Source organism: Perognathus longimembris, chromosome 3 (genome assembly GCF_023159225.1).
Source record: "Perognathus longimembris pacificus isolate PPM17 chromosome 3, ASM2315922v1, whole genome shotgun sequence".
NCBI lineage: Eukaryota > Metazoa > Chordata > Mammalia > Rodentia > Heteromyidae > Perognathus > Perognathus longimembris.
The window spans coordinates 92,127,396-92,147,570 of record NC_063163.1 but is presented as its reverse complement, the minus strand read 5'-3'; the positions used below and the strand labels follow the sequence as shown (position 1 = coordinate 92,147,570).

The following is a 20,175-nucleotide window of genomic DNA, read 5'->3' as shown; positions in this document are numbered from 1 at the left end:
GCTGTCCGAACCAACAGAAATTCCAGGCTAGGGTGCAGATGAGAAACGAGCAAGGCTTAGTTGGAGCCCAGTGCTGGCTCTGAGCCTCCCGCCCCTAGGAAATCTGTCCTCTTTCCCCTGCCTATCTAGGAAGTCCTGATGACAGCCTCTGCCAGTCGTTTAGTTGGGCGAGGCGCGCCCTCTGGTGGTCACACCACAGAATGGCTGCCGCTCACTCCAATCCCCTTCTCATTGGACACCTGGGAGAAACAAAAACAAAAACGAAATAGCTTTCCAAAGCTCGGCAAAGAACTAGACCTCTGCTTGTCAGGGACACTAGAAATCTCCATCGTCCAGTTTTCATCTGGTGACTAAGAGGCTAAGACTAAGAGCCACTTCTGAATAGCCCCCAAATTGCCAGGGGGTGGAGTGGGGAGCAGAGCCCAGACAGAAGGGATTTTTCAGGCTGAGGACCAAATTTATGGGGATATTTAGATGAGGTTCTCTAGGAGGGGGTGTGTGAGGGAAATAGCCTGAGCCAGCTAAAGAGCTAGAAAAGGGGCATTTCTTTTCTTTCTTTTTCTTCTTTTATTTATGTATGTATAGATGGGTTTTTTGTTTGTTTGTTTGTTTTTGTTTTGGCTAGTCCTGGGACTTGGACTCAGGGCTTCTTTTTGCTCAAAGCTAGGACTCTGCCACTTGAGCCACAGCGCCACTTCTGGCCATTTTCTGTATATGTGGTGCTGGGGAATTGAACCCAGGGCCTATGTATATGAGGCAAGCACTCTTGCCACTAGGCCATATCCCCAGCCCCGAAGGGTTTTTTTGTGCCCAGTACTGGGGCTTGAACTCAGGGCCCAGGCACTGTCTTGTTATGCCAGGTTTCCAGTCCCCAAAGACCACCAAGGAGCCGATACCGATGCAAAATGCATGAGAGTCTTTATTGCAAGCTCAAGCCTGGACTCCCAACCGTCACCAACACAGCAGATCTGGATTGAGAGCCCCGACCCTCAGATAGGCAGGGTTTTTATTGTTATTACAACAGGGGCAGGGTATTTCCAACTTGGCAGATACTTGATTGGGTGGCATTTAGCAAGCAAGTCTTGTCCTATTTCTATTGGCTATCTACCCTTTCAGTTACCTATTTTGGCTTTGATATCGGGAAATGGCCTCGATATCAGGAATTGACAACAGGTGGTTACGTAGCACTGATGCAGGGGATTAGTGCAGGGGGTAGAGCAAGTCACAAATGGGTTAAGCAAGCCGTTTACAGAAGCAGAATATGTGGTCAGGCTGACCTAGTGCCAACTTTATTTTAACAATTGCGACCATGTTTTCCCATTACCACTAAGCAAGCTTGAGCACGCTAAAACAATCCAATACTTAATCATAAGTAAGCCACCCTGACAGTTACCATGGCATTTCTACTACTATTATGGTTATTTCTATAGTATATGACTATGATCATTTTTACTGTCCGTTACCATGGTTGCTACCCAGGTACAGAGGTGAACAAGTGCTCCCTACATTTTTAAATGTCAAACTACAAGAAACTAGTCTCACGGGTGGGGGTGCAGCCCTCTATCATGGAGTCATCACCAGAGTTTAGAAGCTGTTATAATTTTAACACTAAAACTTATATTTAGTTACTCCAGTTTTCAGGTCAGCCCTATCAGTCTTTGAGCTTTTTTGCTCGATTGTCAGTCTACCACTTGAGCCACTGCTCCACATCTGGCTTTTTGGTGGGTATCAGGGCTAGCTTCAAACCATGACCCTCAGCTCCTGAGTAGCTAGGGTTACAAGTGTGAACCATAGTTCAGGACACTGGCCTTCTTCTTTTTTGTTTTGTTTTGTTTTGTTTTCAGTCCTGGGACTTCAACTCAGGGCCTGAGCACTGTCCCTGGCTTCTTTTTGCTCAAGGCTAGCACTCTGTCACTTAAGCCACAGCGCCACTTCTGGCTTTTCCTATATATGTGGTGCTGAGGAATCAAACCCAGGGCTTCATGTATACGAAGCGAGCACTTTACCACTAGGCCATATTCCCAGCCCTCCGCCTACTTCTTGAAGAAGAATCTGAAGCTCATTGTAAGCTCTATTCTTTTTTAAAATTTTTTTCAGCTTTCCAGTTTTTGTAAATTCCCTTCCATAGAACACAAAATATTAAGAATAACTTCTCAAAATGAAAAAGCAACTCAAGGTTTTCAAAGCTGGGCTGGCAGGAGTTTCTGGGAAGTAGAAACCTATCTACACCACCTCCAACACCAGCACCAAGTGGCCTCCGCCTGGCCTGCCTGGTGCGGGGATGCTACCAGGAAAGCAGATCAACCAAGTGTGGCCTGGGTGGACCTTCCTGGGCCGGAGAAGGAGGCCGAGGGCCAGCCAAGACGCCCAGCAGTGCCTAGGCACAGAAAGATATCACCACCCTTTGCCATGTCCTCAGTTATCTCTGAGGGCAGGTGGGAATGGAAGAGGGCTTGGGCACAGGAGAAGGAAGCCTTTTGCCCAGGGCTGCGCAGCTGGAGTGAGGTTCCCACAGCATCTGGGGCTCTGGAGCCGCAGCTATGGACCTGCCTCAATCACAACATCAGAGCTGTCCCCACAGGCTGTCCCCACAGAGAGGAGGGATGCTTCACAGAGAGTTGTTTCCATGGGGATAGGGTGCTTCACTTACAGCAGCAGCGGGCTCCTTCACATTCCTTGGATTCCACTTGAAAGCCCAGATCAGTCTACACTGGCTCAGCCCTCCTCTCCCATCTGGCCCTTGAGGGCCAAGCTCTTGCTATGGGAGGCAAGTGAGGTGAAGGCTGGGGCTGGGGAGGGGGCACTGAGGGATGCTGGGAATTGAAGAAAAATCCATTTCTATGAACTGGACTGCCCAGATGGTGGAAGGGCCTCTTCTTGTCACTGCACGAACCTGGACAGATCTCTTCATTTTTGTTGTTGTGGTTTTGGCAGTGCTGGAGTTTGAACTCAGGCCCTTGTGTTTGCTAGACAGGTACTTACCACTTGGAAATAGTGTCATGAATTTCTCTGTCCAGACTGGCATAGCACAGACAGACTGGCCTAGCCTCAGGCTACAGAGGAGCTTGGATTATAGGCATGTACTGTCAGGCCCAACTCAGGCCATGTCCTAAGCCTTGCCCACTTAACTGGCCATTCCTCCTATAACATTACTGTGACCTTGGGTGAATCACTCCCTTTTTGACCACCCATGTCCTTATCTGCAAAGCAGACATGGTTGCTCATGCCTGTAATCCCTGCGACTCCGGAGGTTCACAATTCAAGGCCAGCAGGGCAAAAAGTTAGTGAAGACCTCATATCAACAAATGAGCCAGGCAAGTGGTAGAGTGCTAGTCTTGAGCAAAAGAAGCTCAGGGACAGTGCCCAGGACCTGAGTCCAAGCACAGGACTAGCAAAAAAAACAACAAAAAAAAAGCCAAGTATGGTGGCCCACACCTGTGGCCTAAACTACTTGGGAATAAAGAGGTAGGGAGTCCAAGGTCTGAGCCCCAGTCCAAACACAAAAAACAAAAACCACAAAACCTTATCTGAAAAAAACAACAAAACAGGACTGGGGGTATAACTCAAATGATAAAGCACCTGGCTAGCAGGTATAAGGCTGTGAGTTCAAATCCCAGCACTGTCACTTCTTAGGTTTTTGGCTTAGATCAAGTGTAAAGCCCTCATGTGGCACACAACAAACACACACAAGCAGAGATTAACGGCAAACACATTAACAAGCCCCTAGAACTGTACGGGACGGAGTCCACCGCCAGTGGTGCTCCCACACCCAGGCTAACGCTGCTCTGCCTCGCTCTCCTACCCTCCTCCCCTCCCCGCCCCACCCTGTTCAGCCCAGCATCCGGCACCAACATACTGCAGCCCTGCTTCAGACAACCAAGACTTTAATCAAGTCACAGATGGGAGATGAGCATTGAGGAGACCTTGTGAGGCACCAGGCCCAGCTCTGTGGCTGTCACCTGACAACGGAGTGGATTGCTGGGGTGAGGGCCACAGTCCCTGGGTGGCAGAGGCCTCCCTGCCGGGCCTGGGTGGGAGGCTGAGGGCCAGGACACCCCTGATCTGGGCCCGCAGACATCCCAGGGGAGGCGCCCGGCTCTCTGCTCTGCAGTGAGCGGTGTGACTTCTTTGGATCTTTGCAGGAGTGGTGGCTGAGGGGCTGGGTGTGCAGAAGGTGGCAGAAGGTGGCAGAAGGGCCTGTTCCAGGAGCAAAGCCGGAGCCTGGGGTCCCACCAGCAGGCTCTGGGTGAGGCAGCTCAGAGACTACCAGCTGACCAGCCTCAGCTCAATAGTTTCTCCATCCTGGGGTCTGTAGTCAGCAATGCCTGTGGGAAGAGGTAAGAGCAAGGGGGTTCACCGGGGGTAGTGTCCCACCTGGCTCTCAGTATCAGGACCTCCTCTGCTCCCCCTAAAACAAAGGTCTATATGATCTACTTAGACTGTTGTGTTTTGTTTTGTTTTGTACCAGTCCTAGGGCTTGAATTCATGGCTTCTTGCTTGGCTTTTTCAATCAAGGCTGATACTCTATACTGCTTGAGCCAGTTCCAGCTTTTTGCAGGTTCATGGAAGATAAAATGTCTCATGGACTTTCCCTGCTCAGGCTGGCTTTGCACTGAGATTCTCAGATCTCAGCCTCTGGAACAGCTAGAACTAGAGATGTGAGCCACCCGTGCATGGCTACACGGCTTACTTTTTGGAATGGGGTCTCTCTTCCTGCCTGGGCACACACCTGGACGGCAATCCACCTTGTTTAAGCTTTGCATCATGGCTGGGATGTCGAGCACACATCACTGCAGCCAGCTATCCACCGAGGTGGTGTCTCATGTCCAGGATACAGTGGACCCATGGTCCACCCATTTCCAGCCTCCCATAAGGCTGGGATGACAGGCATGAACCTGCAGCACCCAGTTCTGATGTTTCATTGCTTTAAATGGAAAACCAAATTTTGGGGGTGTCACTAGAAGCAAATACACCCAACTTCTTTTTAAGGAATTACTTTTAAGTAGTGAATTACAGGTGCTTTTATTTTATTTATTTGTTTGCTTATCTATTTATTTCTTATGTGGGTTCTGGGGTTTGAATTTGCTGTCCCTGAATTTCTTTTGCTCAAGATTCATGCTCTGCCACTTTGAGCCACAGCTCCACTTCTGGTATTTGAGTGGTTATTGGAGGTAAGAGTCTCACTAGGACTTTTCTGCCCAGGCTGACTTTGAACTGGGATCCTCAGATCTCAGCCTCCTGAGTATCTAGGGTCACAGGCTTGAGCCACCAGTGCCCAGCTTATGGCTTATTTTAGTTTTCTTCTTTTTTAAACTCTTTCTAGTTTACTCAAAGATCCCACAATAACTTCCATCAAAATTCTACAGAATTAGAGTTAACCACTGAGCATCGGCGATTTGCAGCCTCCACCCAGGGAGACTCAGGGAAAAGGTGGCATCAGGGAAGTCTCATGGGGGTAACAGACTCTATGCAGGGGACACATCTAGGGGTGACAGGCTAGCAGACCCACCTTGCAGCAGGGGAGTGTCAGGAGCTCGGAGAAGCTGCCAATACTCTTGATCCCCAGCTTCTTTCCCCATCACTGAGATCAGGTAGGGACCTGACAAGGAGGCTTTGGTTCCGTACCTAGGAAAGGGAAGGGTGGAGAAAGAGGAGGCACCTGTCACCTCCCACGGGGAGACTGAGAGCTCACCTACATCGGCAGGGTCAGTACCTAGGACCGGGGCAGCCTGTGCTGACCCAAGCACAGTGGTGACTAAAAGTGCATGGGGGGGGGGGGGCGGTAGGGCAGCACTATAGGCCTGCACTTCTGCAGAGTCCTTATTTCAACGTTACTGGCTTTTCTTTGTTGTTGTTTTGGTCGGTTGTGGGGCTTGAACTCACTGCCTGGGCACTGTTCCTGAGCTTTTTTGCTCAAGGCCTCTTTGTGCTCAAGGCTAGTGCTCTGCCACTTTCAGCCACCACTCCACTTCCAGTTTTCTAGTGGTTAATTGGAGCTAAGAATCTCATGGACTTTGCTGCGTAGGATATATATATATATATATATATATATATATATGTATGTATGTATGTATATATATATATGTAGGTTATATATATATATTATTGCTTTGTAAATGAACTATGTATCCCAGTGTGGTCTTTTTGTAATTTTAATTTTTTGCCAGTCCTGGGGCTTGAACTCAGGGCCTGGACACTATCCCTGAGCTTCTTTTTCTCAAAGCTAGCACTTTACCACTTGAGCCACAGCGCCACCTCTGGCTTTTTCTGTTTATGTGATACTGAGGAATCTAACACAGGCTTCACGCAAGCTAGGCAAGCACTCTACTACTAAGCCACAGTCCCAGCTCCCCTGCCCCTCCCCCCCCCAGTGTAGTCTTGAATTGGCCATCTTCCTGCATCAGGCACCAGAGTACTAGGATTACAAGTATGCACCTACATGCCTAACATTTTAGTAATTTTTATATTTGCCCTTCAGTTTAATTTGTGAAGCTATTTAGGATTTATAGCTTCCCAGAGAATGAATAAAAATGGACTTAAGAAAGAAGTGGTTGGGAGAGATGGGGAAAACTATGAAAAGAGTGACACTGGTCAAGATTCATGGTCTTTATAAACTGGTGTGTTAAATTAAAACCCCTTGGTACATTATTTAAGGATAATTTTTTTTTAATTTAAAAGAGGTCAGGTGCTGGTGGCTGATGCCTATAATCCTAGCTACTTAGGAGGCTGAGATCTGAGATTTGTGGTTCTAAGCCAGCCCAGGTAGGAAAGTTTGTGAGACTCGCCCTGAGCCTCTTTGTGCTCAGGGCAGGTGCTCTACCACTTTGAGCCACAGTTCCATTTCCGGTTTTCGGGTGGTTAACTGAAGATAGAGTTTCTCTGGGACTTTACTGCCCAGGCTGGCTTTGAACCTCAATGCTCAGATCTCAGCCTCCTGAGTAACTAGAATTACAGGAGGGAGCCACCAGTGCCCAGCTGAGAGTCCAGTTGACTACCAAGAAGCCATAAGTGGAGCTGTGGCTGCCCATGTCCTGAGTTCAAACCCCATTACCAACACACACACACACACACACACACACACACACACACACACACTTCTGTGCTAATTTCTGCCTTCCACTGAATTCTTTAATGTAGGGGGATTTCAGCTGAAGTATTCTGATAGGCTCAAGTGGTAGAGCTCTCATTTTGATCTAAAGAAGCTCAGCATCAGCACCCAGGCCCTGAGTTCACCCCAAGACTGGCAATAAATAAATAATTTAAAAGGAAGTAACTTGTATTCATTTATTTGGCAATACTGAGGTTTGAACTCAGGGCTTCAAGTTTGCTTGGCTGGTACTATTCTACTTGAGCCACACCTCTAATCCATTTCTTTTCTTTTCTTTTTTATTGCTGGTTAATTGGAGATGGTGTCTCCAGGACTTTCCTGCGTGGGCTGGCTTCAAACTAAGATCCTAGGCATAAGCCACTAGTGCTGGGCTTTATTTTGTTTTTGAGATAGGATCACATTAACTTTGCCCAGGCTGATCTCAAACTTGAGATGCTTCTACCTCTGCCTCCCAAAATGGTTGGTATTACAGATGTGCATCACCACACCCAGCCCTGAACCCTCATCACAAGGCTGCTCCATAACAGTAGGGACTAGAAAGGAGTACAGAAGATGGGCACAGACGTTGGACCGGTGCTTCTCCCAAGGGAGCCCTCTCCTCTGTCCTCTGTCCCTTCCCCAATCTCATTTCGGGCATGGAGGCATTAGGCGGGGTGTGGGATGGGAGGTGAACTGACTCACGTGAACCCTCCGAGTTCTTGGGCTTTCTTCAGGACATCCTCCAAGGAGGACCCAGCGAGGACAGAGACGGCCTGTTGGTATGGCGGCACAACGCTGGAGACCTTCAGGGTGACGCTGATCGTCGCAGGGTCATGGATCAGTGATGGGCCCTCAGTAGCTGGCATCAACATGGCTGTGCCAGGGAAAGAGGGAGCTTAGATGTGAGTCCCACAAAGACCAATGCCCTTCACAGGGGCCTCAGCCATGATCGCGGGATCACCGCCCCCATCTCCCTGACCCTCGACCTCCACAGCCTCCCAGGGCCCAAAGGCCCTCGCTGGCTTCTTTGCTCCTAGAACACTCGCCTCCACCTACCTGCCCCACTGCACCCTGGGGGCTCCTTCTAGAACACTCATGGCTTGTGCTCCCTTATCTCTGAGGGTCTCACTTCCTTTTTCTTCCGGCTTCCTAGTCTCCACCTTTTGTTAGACAATTTCCCCCACCCTCTCCTGCCCCACAATTCTTTTTGTTGTTGGAGATGTGTGTTACACAGGCGTGAGCCAGTGGTAGGACTTGAACTCAGGAGCTTCAAGTCTTGCTTGGCTTGTTTTTGCTTGAAGTGGGCTCTCTACTACTTGAGCCACACCTGCACTTCTGGCTTTTTTTGTTGTTGTTAGTTAATTGGACATAAGGGTCTCTCAGATTTGTCTATGCTGACTGGCTTTAAACCAGAATCCTCAGATCCCAGCTTCCTGAGTCTCTAGGATGACAGGCATGAGGCACCAGTGTCTGACATAAATAATGGATTTGTTTACTTTTTTTTTAAGAAAATGATCTTAGTCTGTTTACTTTTGATTTGTTTACTTTTGAGATAGGGTCTCACTACCAGTCCGGATGGGCTTCAAACTTGCCATGTACCCCAGGCTGTTCTCAACCTCATGATCCTCCTGCTTCAGCCTCCCCACTGCTAGGATTATACGTATGTACCACTATGCCTGTTCTTTTTTTTTTTTTTTGCGGGGGTGGGGGGTGGGGGTGGTGGCAATGCTGGGGTTTGAACTCAGACCTTGGGCACTATCCCTGAGCTTTTATAGAGCCAAAGCTCCATTTCCAGCTTCTCCGTATTTAATTGGAGATAAGAGTCTCATAGACTTTCCTCCCCAGGCAGGCTTCGAACCAGGATCCTCAGATCTCTTACCCCCCCCACCCCCACGGGAGTAGCTAGGATTACAGATGTGAGCCACTAGGGCCTGGCTGAAGGTAAGATCTTACTTCCTGCAGCTATCCACCTCTACGAGGTTTCCCAGGTATGGAGAGCAGACACATACCACCTTGTCCAGTTCTCCATTGAGAAGAGGCCTCATGAACTTTTCTCCCCAGTAGGCCTCATATTTCAATACTCTTGGTGTCAGCCTTCCAAGTAGCTGGGCTTGTAGGAGTTAGTCACAGGCACCCAGCTATCTCAAATTCTTTACCTCTCAGTGTTGTGCCTTTGTTCTTTGTCCTTTTCTCTGTCCTTCCCTCTCCATTCTCTACTACAAATCCCACTTCCCTCTTCATTGATTTCCAGGCGACACCCTGTTTCATGGCCACCATCCAGGAGGCTCATCATGAATCAGTCAGCCAAAACATATCTCTCCCTATTCTTCAACCCATCCATTCATTCACTCAAACATTTCTGCACTGAAGCTGGGTGCTGGTGGCTCACATCTGTAATCCTAGCTATTCAGGAAGCTGAGATCTGAGGATCTTTGTTTGAAGCTAGCCTGGATGAACTTATCTCTAATGAACCAACAAAAAAGCTAAAAGGACTGGGAATGTGGTACAGTGCTTGCCCAGCATGCATGAAGCCTTGGGTTCGATTCCCCAGTATCACATACACAGAAAAAGCCAGAAGTGGTATTATGGCTCAAGTGGTAGCCTTGAGCAAAAGAAGCTCAAGGACAGTGCCCAGGCCCTGAGTTCAAGCCCCAGGACTGGCAAGGAAAAAGTGCAAGTTCAAGCAGGAAGGGCTCCGAAGATCCTCGCAAAATGCTCTGCTACCTCTTGATGCCTGGCAGTCTGGGAAGATGAGATCTATGTAGGTCTTGCTATTCAGGACAGGAAGCAGCTGGGAAATCATGAGAACATTCTGGAAGGTCTCCTCCTGCAGGCTGGCCAGTAGAGCGGTCCTGGCCTTGAGGCAAGCAGCACCCAGCTCCACCCCAGGCATGGGCGAGGTCATGAGTAACTACAGGGTGGAGAAGGGCCAGTCAGTAGGAGGAGCCAGGGCTTCCAGCTGCTGACCAATCCCCAGCACACACACCCCCAACTCGGCCCCAGTGTCTGCTTCCCACCTGCAGTGCCAAGGGGGTGCTGTAGATATTCCCAAAGTAGCCCTCAGTGGTCTGGGCCAGCAGGATCTTTTCTCGAGCTGTGGCCACGCCCACTGTGATCCGTGGTCTCAGATCCGGGTTGAAGCCAGACCGCTGCAAACAAGTGAAGGCCAAGCCAGCCATGGCCATTGTGTCTGAGTGGGGGACAAGAGAAGGGTGAGCTGGATGGGCACGTGGAGCCAGGCTGGGCAGGGCATTAGGGGTCAGGTCCTTAGGGAAGGGCTGGAGGAAGGGGACAGCTACACAATCACATCAGCTCAGGACACCTCACCCACATGCCTTGCCCAGGATTCATGTGGTCTGGAAACTGAACCCAAGAAAGCAAGTGTGCCCACGCACACATGCCATTCCTGGGACTTAAACTCAGGGCCTGGATGCTGTCTCAGGGCTTCTTTGCTCAAGCCTGGTACTCTGCCATGTCAGCCACATCTCTACTTCCAGCCTTATAGTGTGTTTACTTGGAGATCAGGGTCTTCACAGACTTTTCCTGTCCCGGGCTGGCTTCCAAACGTGATCCTGAGATCTCAGCCTCCTGAGCAGCTGGGATTACAGGTGTGAGTCACTGGTACCCGGCTCCTCTAGATGATTTTTTTTTTTTTGGCTTAAACTTGGGGCCTGGGTACTGTCCTTGAGCTTCTTTCGTTCAAGGCTAGCTCTCTACCACTTGAGCTACAGAGCCACTTCTGGCTTTTTCTGTGTGTGTGGTGCTGAGGAATTGAACCCAGGGCTTCATGTTTGCTAGGCAAGCACTCTACCGCTAAGCCACATTCCCAGACCTCTAGATGATTTTAATGTGTCCACTGTAATTTTGTTTTTTAATCTGCTGTCGGAGCCCCCATTGTTTTCCTCTTTCTGGATATCTACAAACCCTTCTCCACCTTCTCCCCTTAGCCCATGCAAGGGGCATACTCTCTCACTCAAGGCCTAGACAGACCTTAAATTTTAGTAAGAAATGCAAAAGACAGACACACAACGTGGAAGTGGGCCCAGAACCCAAGTCTCCATTCCCAGCTCAGATCAAAGCTAGTCACTCAGAGCATTCTTCGTATCAGACTCATGCTAAGCCCTTGTCTTGTAGGACATCCTTTACCAAGATTACCTGACTTGCCCGGGGTGGGGGTAGGGTCAGGATCCAGCTACCTGACCATCCCCCCACAAGCCCCTCATTGCTAAGAAATTCGATAAAGCTGGGTCCCAAAGGACAACGAGCATAAGGATAGGGTGCAGGGGTGGGGGGACCGTCAACTGGGGCTGGGGACCAGACAAGCGGGCACCAGGCTTCAGTGGGCTCAGGTCCACTCACCCACAGAGAAGTGGCCCTGGTGGAGATGGTGCTCATGTTCCACTGCGTACAGGAGCTTGCCAACCACGTGGTCATGGACCCGCTTCTGGTGAACACACAGTGCCAGGATGCCGAGGCCGTACTTGTAGTAGCTGCTATGGGGGTGACCCCTGTGGTTGTGCCCTGAGGAGGAGAAAAGGGATGGGAGGGGTGCCGATCAAGCACCAGCACCTGGGGACACTCGTGCATTTCCTGTACTTCCCAGCATGTTCTGTCTTTGTTGCTGATTGGTTGGTTCTTGTGCCCGTCCTGGGGTTTCAACTCCAGCGTCCAGGTGCCATCCCTTTACTTTTGCTCAAGGCTAGTGCTCTACCACTTGAGCCATGTCTCCACCTCTGAAATTTTTTTGCCAGTCCTGGGTCTTGTACTCAGGGCCGGAGCACTGTCCCTGGCTTTTTTTTTTTTTTGGCCAGTCCTGGGCCTTGGACTCAGGGCCTGAGCACCATCCCTGGCTTCTTCCCGCTCAAGGCTAGCACTCTGCCACCTGAGCCACAGTGCCCCTTCTGGCCGTTTTCCGTATATGTGGTGCTGGGGAATCGAACCAAGAGCTTCATGTGTAGGAGGCAAGCGCTCTTGCCACTAGGCCATATTCCCAGCCCCCTGTGTGACTTCTGTCCCTGGCTTCCTTTTGCTCTATCACTTTAGTCACAGGAAAGAAAGAAAGAAAGAAAGAAAGAAAGAAAGAAAGAAAGAAAGAAGAAAGAAAGAAAGAAAGAAAGAAAGAAAGAAAGAAAGAAAGAAAGAAGGAAGAGAGGGAGAAGAATGGCTAGCAGGTCTCGGGCAGGTCCAAACCTCTACATCAGTAGTGAAATGGAAGAATGGAGAAAGGAAAAGGAGGAGAGGGGAGGAGACCCGGTGTTTTGTTTAGTTTGGTAGTACTGAGGTTTTGAACTCAGGCCTCTCCCTGGCTTGCTAGGCAGGTGCTCTGCCACTTGAGTCACACTTTCGGCTTTAGTTATTTTCCAAATGGGATCTTATATTTTTCTTTTCTTTTTTCCCTCCTCCTCAGTGTTGCAATGCTACCTCCGCTTCCTGAAGAGCTGAGGTTACAGGCATACACCCCCTCCCCACCTCACCCCAACTGTTCCTCCCCACAGTAGCATGAGACGTCCCCTTACCAATCGCCCTCTTCTCATTCTCCAGGAACCACTTGAGCTGGGAGACCAGCCTGTCCCCCTTGTGGCCCCCGATGAACTCGCAGTTGGCCCTGAGAGCCAGCAGATAGAGGGACAGCTGGCCCATGGAAGGCTTGACCTCACAGTCCCCGTTGTCATCATCCGAGGCAGACCTAGGACAGAGCCAGTGAGCAGTACCTCTGTGGGAAAATATTTGGGGGTACTCCCACCAATGTCACAAAAATAGAAAAAAAAACATCTCAACACTGTTACACCACCAAATTAGGTGTTGTTGTGGAGTATATATGACAGACATTTTAGAAGGTGAAAGGTTTCTGTGGCATTGGGGTTTAAACTCAGGATCTTGACAGGCACGCTACCACTTTGGATTTGCCCCAACCCGTTTCTGCTTTAGTGATTTTTTTTTTCTTCAGGTAGAGTCTCATGGGTTTTTCCCAGGGAGTCTGGCTCGCCATCGTGCTATCTAATCCTCCCACATAGCTGCCATCACAAAGGTGTGTGCCGCCATTCTAGGCTGGTGGTTGAGATGGAAGTCTCAACTTTTTTGTCCCAGTTGGGCTTGATCCCTGATCCTCCCAATCTCTGCTTGCTGACTACTTGAGATTATGGGCATGGGCTACCAGGCAAGCTGTAAGGTGAAATATGAAATGTAAGGATGAACGCTGAAGGGTCCTGACTCCAAATCACCTGTGTGCTTGGCCCACATTCTGGCCATGTTTCACTCACACATGCTCTTACCTTTCTTCTTCCTCCCTACATCTATTTCTCTTGAGAGACTCCAAACAGGACAGGAAGACGCTTTGTGGCTACTTCTGATTATTTACTTCTCATTCAATGCTCCCTCTCCCCACTCCTTTCCTTGGAAAGGGACCATAGAAGAATGCTGCTATTTGGACTTAGTATGAAAGAATGCAGTCGTTGATTAGTGATGTCTGCCTCATGCACTGACTAGAGGAGTTCAGAAAGTCCAGCATTGTGTCTCATCTCAGTATAAGAGAGTTCAGTTGTAGATTAGTGACATCTGCCTCATGCACAGGAGAAGAGCTCAGAATGTGTCAGGTGCTACTTCTGGGCTGGGTATGAGTATGCCGTCATGGATTAATGTCTGCTTCGTGTGCTGAGGCGGAAAGGTGCAGCAGCAAGCACAAAGGCCCCACATTAGCATCTCTGATCTACTCCAACATACTCCTTCATTCTGCCAATAAAAGAAGGCCTAGAGAAGACAAAACTGCCTGAAGTTTTTCTACAGAGTAGTAGGATAGTCCCAAACCAGACCCGGGTCTCCCGCCTCTTAGGATATGGAGCAAGACATAGGAGAAGAAGAGAGTGGGCTGCAATACCCCAGGAGGCACCGCTGGTAGTTGATCTTGAGGCTGTGCAGGTAAAGGTCCTCCTTAGTCCCAGCCTGCAGGCTGGATAGGCGCAGGCCCACATAGATGCTGGGGTTCAGATGCTCCAGGGAGAGCTGGTCCATCCAAGGCAAGAGGTGCTGGCCCAGCTGGTCTACCAGCTGGCTGTCCACCTGTGGTATGACTTAGGAAAGAAAAGGGTACAAGTGGAACTAGAGGGCCAGGCCACTATGAAACAACTGGTGTGTGTGTGTGTGTGTGTGTGTGTGTGTGTGTGTGTGTGTATCTTACCTGTGTATCTTCTCTAGGAACTAAAGTAGATTAAGAGAAATAGTCTGTCTAACCCCAAAAGCAGTCAGGGCTGGGTGTGGTGATTCAGGCCTAGAATCCCAGCACTTGGGAGGTAGAGGCAAGAGGATCATGACTTCAAGAACAGCCTAAGCTGCTTAGCCAGACTTTGTCTTAAAAACAGGAAAAAAAATAATAGCGGGGCTCCCAAAAAGCTGGAATGCACACCCATAACCCCACGTACTCAGGAGATGGAGGCTGGAGGATCATAATTCAAGGCCAGGCTGGATAAAATTGAAATAGAAGCTAAAGGTAGGTATTGAAATAGAAGCTGAGGGTGTGGCTCGAGGCCCTGAGTTCAATCCTCAATGCCCATACAAAACAGGATCCTGGGGCTGGGAATGTGGCTTAGTGGTAGAGTGCTTGCCTAGCATGCATGAAGCCCTGGGTTCCGTTCCTCAGTGCCACAGAAACAGAAAAAGCTGGAAGTGGTGTGTGGCTCAAGTGGCAGAGAAAAAACAAAACAAACAAAAAAACAAGGTCCCTTAGAAATGGTTCTAGAAGAACTTTTTGTTCCCATTTAACTGTCTTCTCATTGTTGCTGGCTCCAGTTGCTAACAGTGACCTATCTGGTGTCATATCCCAGGATTCCAAAAAGGCCGCCCCACCCGGACGACTAAGGAAAACAACCCCTGGCCTGCCTCCGGTGCCCAGAACCAGGGTTCCTTGGACACAGCTCACTCTCTGAGTTTCCAAATTCACAGGTATCCCTGTGATCAGGTGACCATTCCCTGGTGGCTGAGCTCCAGATCATTCTTTGCTGTGCAGGGCCAGGCCTGAGCAAGTCATTGGGGAAGGGAGGAGTTAAAAATAAGCCGGGTGCTGGTGGTTCATGCCTATAATCCTAGCTATTCAGGAGGCTGACACCTGAGGTTTGAAAGCAGCCTAGACGGATAAAGCTGTGAGACTTTTATCTCCAATTAACCAGCAAAAAGCCAGAAGTGAAAATGTGGCTCAAGTGGTGGAACACCAGCCTTGAGTGAAAAAGCCAAGTAAGAAAGTGCCAGTTGCTGGGCACTGGTGGCTCAGGCCTATACTCCTAGCTACTCAGGAGGCTGATCTGAGGATCATGGTTCAAAGCCAGCCCAGGCAGTAAAGACTATGAAACTGTTATCTCCAATTAAGCACCAAACAAAAAGTCAGAAGTGGAGCTATGGCTCAAGTGGTAGGGTGCTAGCCTTAAGCAAAAGAAGCTCAGGGACAGTGCTCAGGCCCTGAGTTCAAGCCCTAGGATCAGTAACAACAACAACAAGAAAGGAGTACAAGGCCCTGAGTTCAAGCCTCAGGACCGGCATGAGAAAAAAAAAACCAAACATATAAACTAAGACTCGGGCAGTGCAGGAAGGCTGAGAACCACAGTTTAATATTAGTAGAAAGACACTGGGCAGAATGACCAGGGCTATTCAAGGTGCCTTTGGGTGCAGTCCTCCCCCCACTGGTGCCTCCTGTGCCACCCAACTGGGTGACACTGGCCTTTGGAATCATAGGAATCCGTCTTGCATTGGCATAAGGGGCACATCCTGCCAGCTTCCTGGCCTACAGAGCTTGAAACTCAGACAGCCCTGAGTTCACTGGGGAGAAAGCAGATGAGGCCTTCATGTTCTCATGAAAAGGAAAGGGATCAGGACCAAATAAAAGACATCGAAGCAGCAGGTAGCATCCCCAACCCCATTTTAAGTTCTCTAGACCCTGAAGGAAGGATGCTCTTGGTGGGGGGAGGGTTCAGGTTTAGGGGCCACTGTCCAAGGCTGAAGCTGGGGCTAGCCTGGTGGGCAGCATGGGAAGGTTTGGCTGTGGCACTTCTGGTCTCCCACAGGGACTTTGTGAAGGGACCAGAACGGAGGGCTCACCCCAAGGCCCACGCAGAATATAGGTCAGAGGCTTTGGGAGAAGATCCTGCCTGCAGATCAAAGAACCAAATCCAGTAGGGCACCTTGAACAAGCCCCTTGACCCTTGATCCCTCTGACCACTGACTTTTTTAATTTTTGGTTGGTCATGGGGCTTGAACTCAGGGCCTGGGCGGCTGTCCTGAGCTCTTTTGCTCAAGGCTAGGGCTCTGCCACTTTGAGCCACAGTGCCACTTCTGGTTTTCTGGTGGTTCATTAGAGATAAGAGTCTCACAGACTTTCCTGTCTAGGCTGGCTTTGAACTCTTATCCTCAGATCTCAGCCTCCTGGGTAGCTAGGATGACAAGGTGTGAGCCACCAGCACCTGGTGGACCTGTGCACATTTGTACCTGTCTCTCAGGACTTCCCAGGGTCACCTGAGCACTGGGAAAGAGCAAAGGAGAAAGGTAGACCACTGAGACCCTGAGACCTATTGTCTGTAGGAGGGGCCAGAGCCACAGGCAGGTTGAGAAGCCCCTCGGGGTGTGATCCTGGGACTAGAGATAGGGGCTTGGCCTCCAAGTGCTCCCTTTCCTGGGCCTTCAATTCTCCACTCCACTCCTCGCTGACTTCTTTTTCTCCTGGTCCTCAGAGACCCTTCCCCATACATACATACATACATACATACATACATACATACATACATATCACCACCTGAACTGGCAAACTCACCGCCCCCCCCCCCCCCCGCCAGCCTGACTGCTGCTCACCATAACCAAGTTTGCTGATTGCTTTCTTCCATCCCTTCCCTTGGAATAGACACTGTAGGAGGGCAGGGATCAGACACATTCTTAATCTACTTAGTGTGGTGCAGAGAACAGATACCTGGACGAACAGGGATCGTGTGTGTGTGTGTGTGTGTGTGTGTGTGTGTGTGTGTGTGTGTGTGTTGGCACTGGGGCTAGAACTCAGGGCCTCACGTTCTTGCTTAGCTTTGTTGTTCAAGGCTAGCACACCATCACTTCAGACACCGCGTCACTTCTGGCTTTTTTAGTTGCTGGATAATTGGAGATGAGAATCTCTCAGATTTGTCAGCCTGGCTGGCTTGGGACCAAGACTCTCAGCTCTCAGCCTCCCAAGTTGCTAGGACAGCAGGCGTGAATGACAGGCACCCATCTTGCCAAACACCACAAACCCTAAGGTCCAGCCATGCCCAAATTACTGGGGAATCTCCCAGGGGTACCCGAGTTTCCCCAGCACCCCACCCCACCCCGGCTCATGGCAAGCCTCAATTTCCCCAGTTACATAACGTTTCATCTCTGAGCTCTGAGTTCAAAGGCATCCCGTGGAGACTGGTGACTCACCACACTCCTCAGCCAGAGCCCCCAGGGCTCCCAACAGGAAGAGGAAGGCCCCAAGACGCCCCATGGCTGGGCAGCAGGTGGGAAGCAGGACAGACTCTTGAGGCTGGCCTTGAGGATACCGGGCACCCACGGTCTGACCACCAGCAGTCCCTGCTTCCTGTCACTGATTAATCCTCCACGCCCACTGGGAACTGCGAAGTCAGCGAGAGAAAGGGGAAAAGGTTATTGTTATGGAGGGGAGCGCAGGCCAAAGAGCAGAGGAAGGAAAGGCAGGGCAGCTGTCTTCCAGGTAGCGGGCAGGAGGAGGAGAAGGGCTAGGAGGGACTGTGTAGGGCCACTTAAAGCCAACCACCATCCGATCGATCTCATGGCTATTTAAAGAGCCTGGGACCATGTACAAACCCATGTCCTGTCAGCTGCCTCTGTCCGGGGTTCCCTCACACACACCCCCAGCTGCTGCAGCCCTAGTCTTGCAGGACTGGGTAACACCTACCTGATGCTTCCCAAAGAGACTTGCAAAGTGCCTACCTTGGGACGAGGCGGAGCGGAGCGGGTAGCCACGACGGGTCACATGAGCGAAAGCTCTAAAGTCAGCTGTTCTCCAGGCTGGCTTGCCTCCCCCAGAGGGCGGGGCAGCCGCTGGACCAGCACCAGACAGGCGGCGTCTCCCCACCAACCAGAGGCATCCAGGCTTCCGCTGCCCACAAAACAAAACAAGCAAGAGGACAAGAGGGAGTCATGGCAGTTAATGCAACTGCAAGGAGTCCATGCCTAAAAAGACCTGCAGGGAAGAAACAAAGGATTCCTCCTTCTCTCCTACACACACACACACACACACACACACACACACACACACACACACACACACACAGATTCAATGTGCATCAGTCAAGTATCTGTGTGACCTTGGCCAGATCACTTAACCTCTCTGAGCTTGAATAGGTCCCACAAGTGAGATAAGGGGGTTGGACAAGATCATTCTAACAACGCAACAATGCCCTTCAAGTTTAGCTTGTGAGACCTCTAATCAACTTCAAATAAGCTTTTTTTTCTTCTCTCTTTCTCTCTTTTTTTTTTTTTTTTTGCCAGTCCTAGGGCTTGAATTCAGTGCCTACGTACTGTCCCTGAACTTCTTTTGCTCAAGGCTAGTGATCTACCACTTGAGCCACAGCTCCACTTTTGGCTCGTTTTGGCAGTTTTATTGGAAATAAAAGTTTTTTCCTACCTGTTAGGTTTTTAAAGTAGGTAACCGGTAAAGGAGAACGCCAGGCGGTATTCAGGCAGGAGAGAACGTTTATTACCGAACTGCTGGCCTGTGGCCAAGATGATCCATGGCCGGAGAGAAGGGAGAGAGAGAGAGAGAGCGACCCCCACCCAGCCCTGCTTTATCTAGGGCAGGGGCAAGGGGTGTGGCCAGGTGGATTAGGAGGTGACCTCAGGGAAAGGGGAGGTAACTGCCTCCAGGTCTGCAGGTTACCCAGGTAACTGGGTGGAGACTTAATGAGGTGGGGGCATCTGCAAGTAGCCCTCAGGGAGAGGACCTAACACTACCCATGCTGACTTCAAACCATAAGCCTCATATCTCAGCCTCCTGGTATAAGGTGAGTAGGAAAAAACACAAGATATTGTTTAAAAAACAAACCTAGGCTGGGAAGGTGGCTTAGTGGTACAGTGCTTGTCTAGCAAGCATGAAGCCCTGGGTTCGATTCCTTAGTACCACATAAACAGAAAAAGCCAGAAATGGGGCTATGGCTCAAGTGGTAGAGTACTAGCCTTGATCAAAAGAAGCTCAGGGAGAGCACCTAGGCCCTGAGTTCAATACCCAGGACTGGCAAAAAACCAACAACCCACAAAAACTTAAAAAAATAGCTAAGAGGAGCTAAGCACTGGTGACTCATGCCTACAATGCTAGCTACTCAGGAGGCTGAGATCTGAGATCATGATTCAAAACCAGCCTACGCAGGAAGATTTTTCAGCCTTACCTCCAAATAAGCAGCTAGACTGGAGATATGGCTCAAATGGTAGAGAGCTAGTTGAATAACAAAGCTGAGTGAGAGCACACAAACTTGAGCTTAATTCCTAGTACCAGTGTTTAAGAAGAAAAAGAAAAAGGGCTAGAGGTATGGTTCAAGTGGTAGAGCACTTGCCTAGCAAGTATAGGCCCTGAGTTCAAACCCCAACAAATGCCATAGGAGAAGAAGAAAGAAAAAGGGGGAGGAGGAACAGACCCTGTCTTCTAGAGGATGTGCAGACAATCAAAGATATGGAGTGAATGTTTGCTTTCCCTGGGACCATTTTCATACTATTTGAGCCTTTCATCTGTGACCATTTGTCTAATGAATTGGTCTTATCTAAAAATACAAAAAAAAAAAACCCACTTATTTCCCAAAGTCAATAAAATGTTTGTTACCTAGATCCAACTCTAAGTTAAGCTCCCAAGGTTCCAAGAAAACTAAGTGCTATCTTTTCCCTTTCGTGAGAGAGAGAGAGAGAGAGAGAGAGAGAGAGAGAGAGAGAGAGACAGAGACAGAGACAGAGACAGAGACAGAGAGACAGAGAGAGACAGAGAGAGTGTCAGTTCTAGGACTTGAAGTCAGGACCTGGGTGCTGTCCCTTAGTTTCTTTCCTCAACCACTTAAGCCACAGCTCCACTTCCAGCCTTTTGA

The 20,175-nt window shown here is 49.7% G+C and overlaps 1 protein-coding gene across 1 annotated transcript; it reads right to left on the bottom strand.

The window, feature by feature from the left end:
- Positions 1-3,867: 3,867 nt before the first annotated feature.
- Positions 3,868-18,124, bottom strand: Tcn2 (transcobalamin 2). Its single transcript, XM_048343299.1, has 10 exons — positions 18,003-18,124; positions 17,510-17,700; positions 13,962-14,154; positions 12,604-12,773; positions 11,447-11,608; positions 10,105-10,277; positions 9,812-9,998; positions 7,790-7,961; positions 5,510-5,625; positions 3,868-4,325 (listed from the first exon to the last, which is right to left on the bottom strand). Exons 2-10 carry the CDS (start codon positions 17,571-17,573, stop codon positions 4,264-4,266), a joined length of 1,299 nt encoding a protein of 432 aa, XP_048199256.1. The 5' UTR covers positions 17,574-17,700; positions 18,003-18,124; the 3' UTR covers positions 3,868-4,263.
- Between the last annotated feature and the right edge of the window lie 2,051 nt (positions 18,125-20,175).

What these genes read in the sequence shown, in the direction of transcription:
- Tcn2 (XM_048343299.1), bottom strand. Translation starts at nt 17,573, where the DNA reads ATGGGGCGTCTTGGGGCCTTCCTCTTCCTGTTGGGAGCCCTGGGGGCT. An exon ending in GGCTCTGGCTGAGGAGTGTG is followed by an intron (nt 14,155 to 17,509) that starts GTGAGTCACCAG and finishes TTCTTTCCTAAG; the next exon opens with TCATACCACAGGTGGACAGC. An exon ending in TACCAGCGGTGCCTCCTGGG is followed by an intron (nt 12,774 to 13,961) that starts GTATTGCAGCCC and finishes GCTCTGTCCTAG; the next exon opens with GTCTGCCTCGGATGATGACA.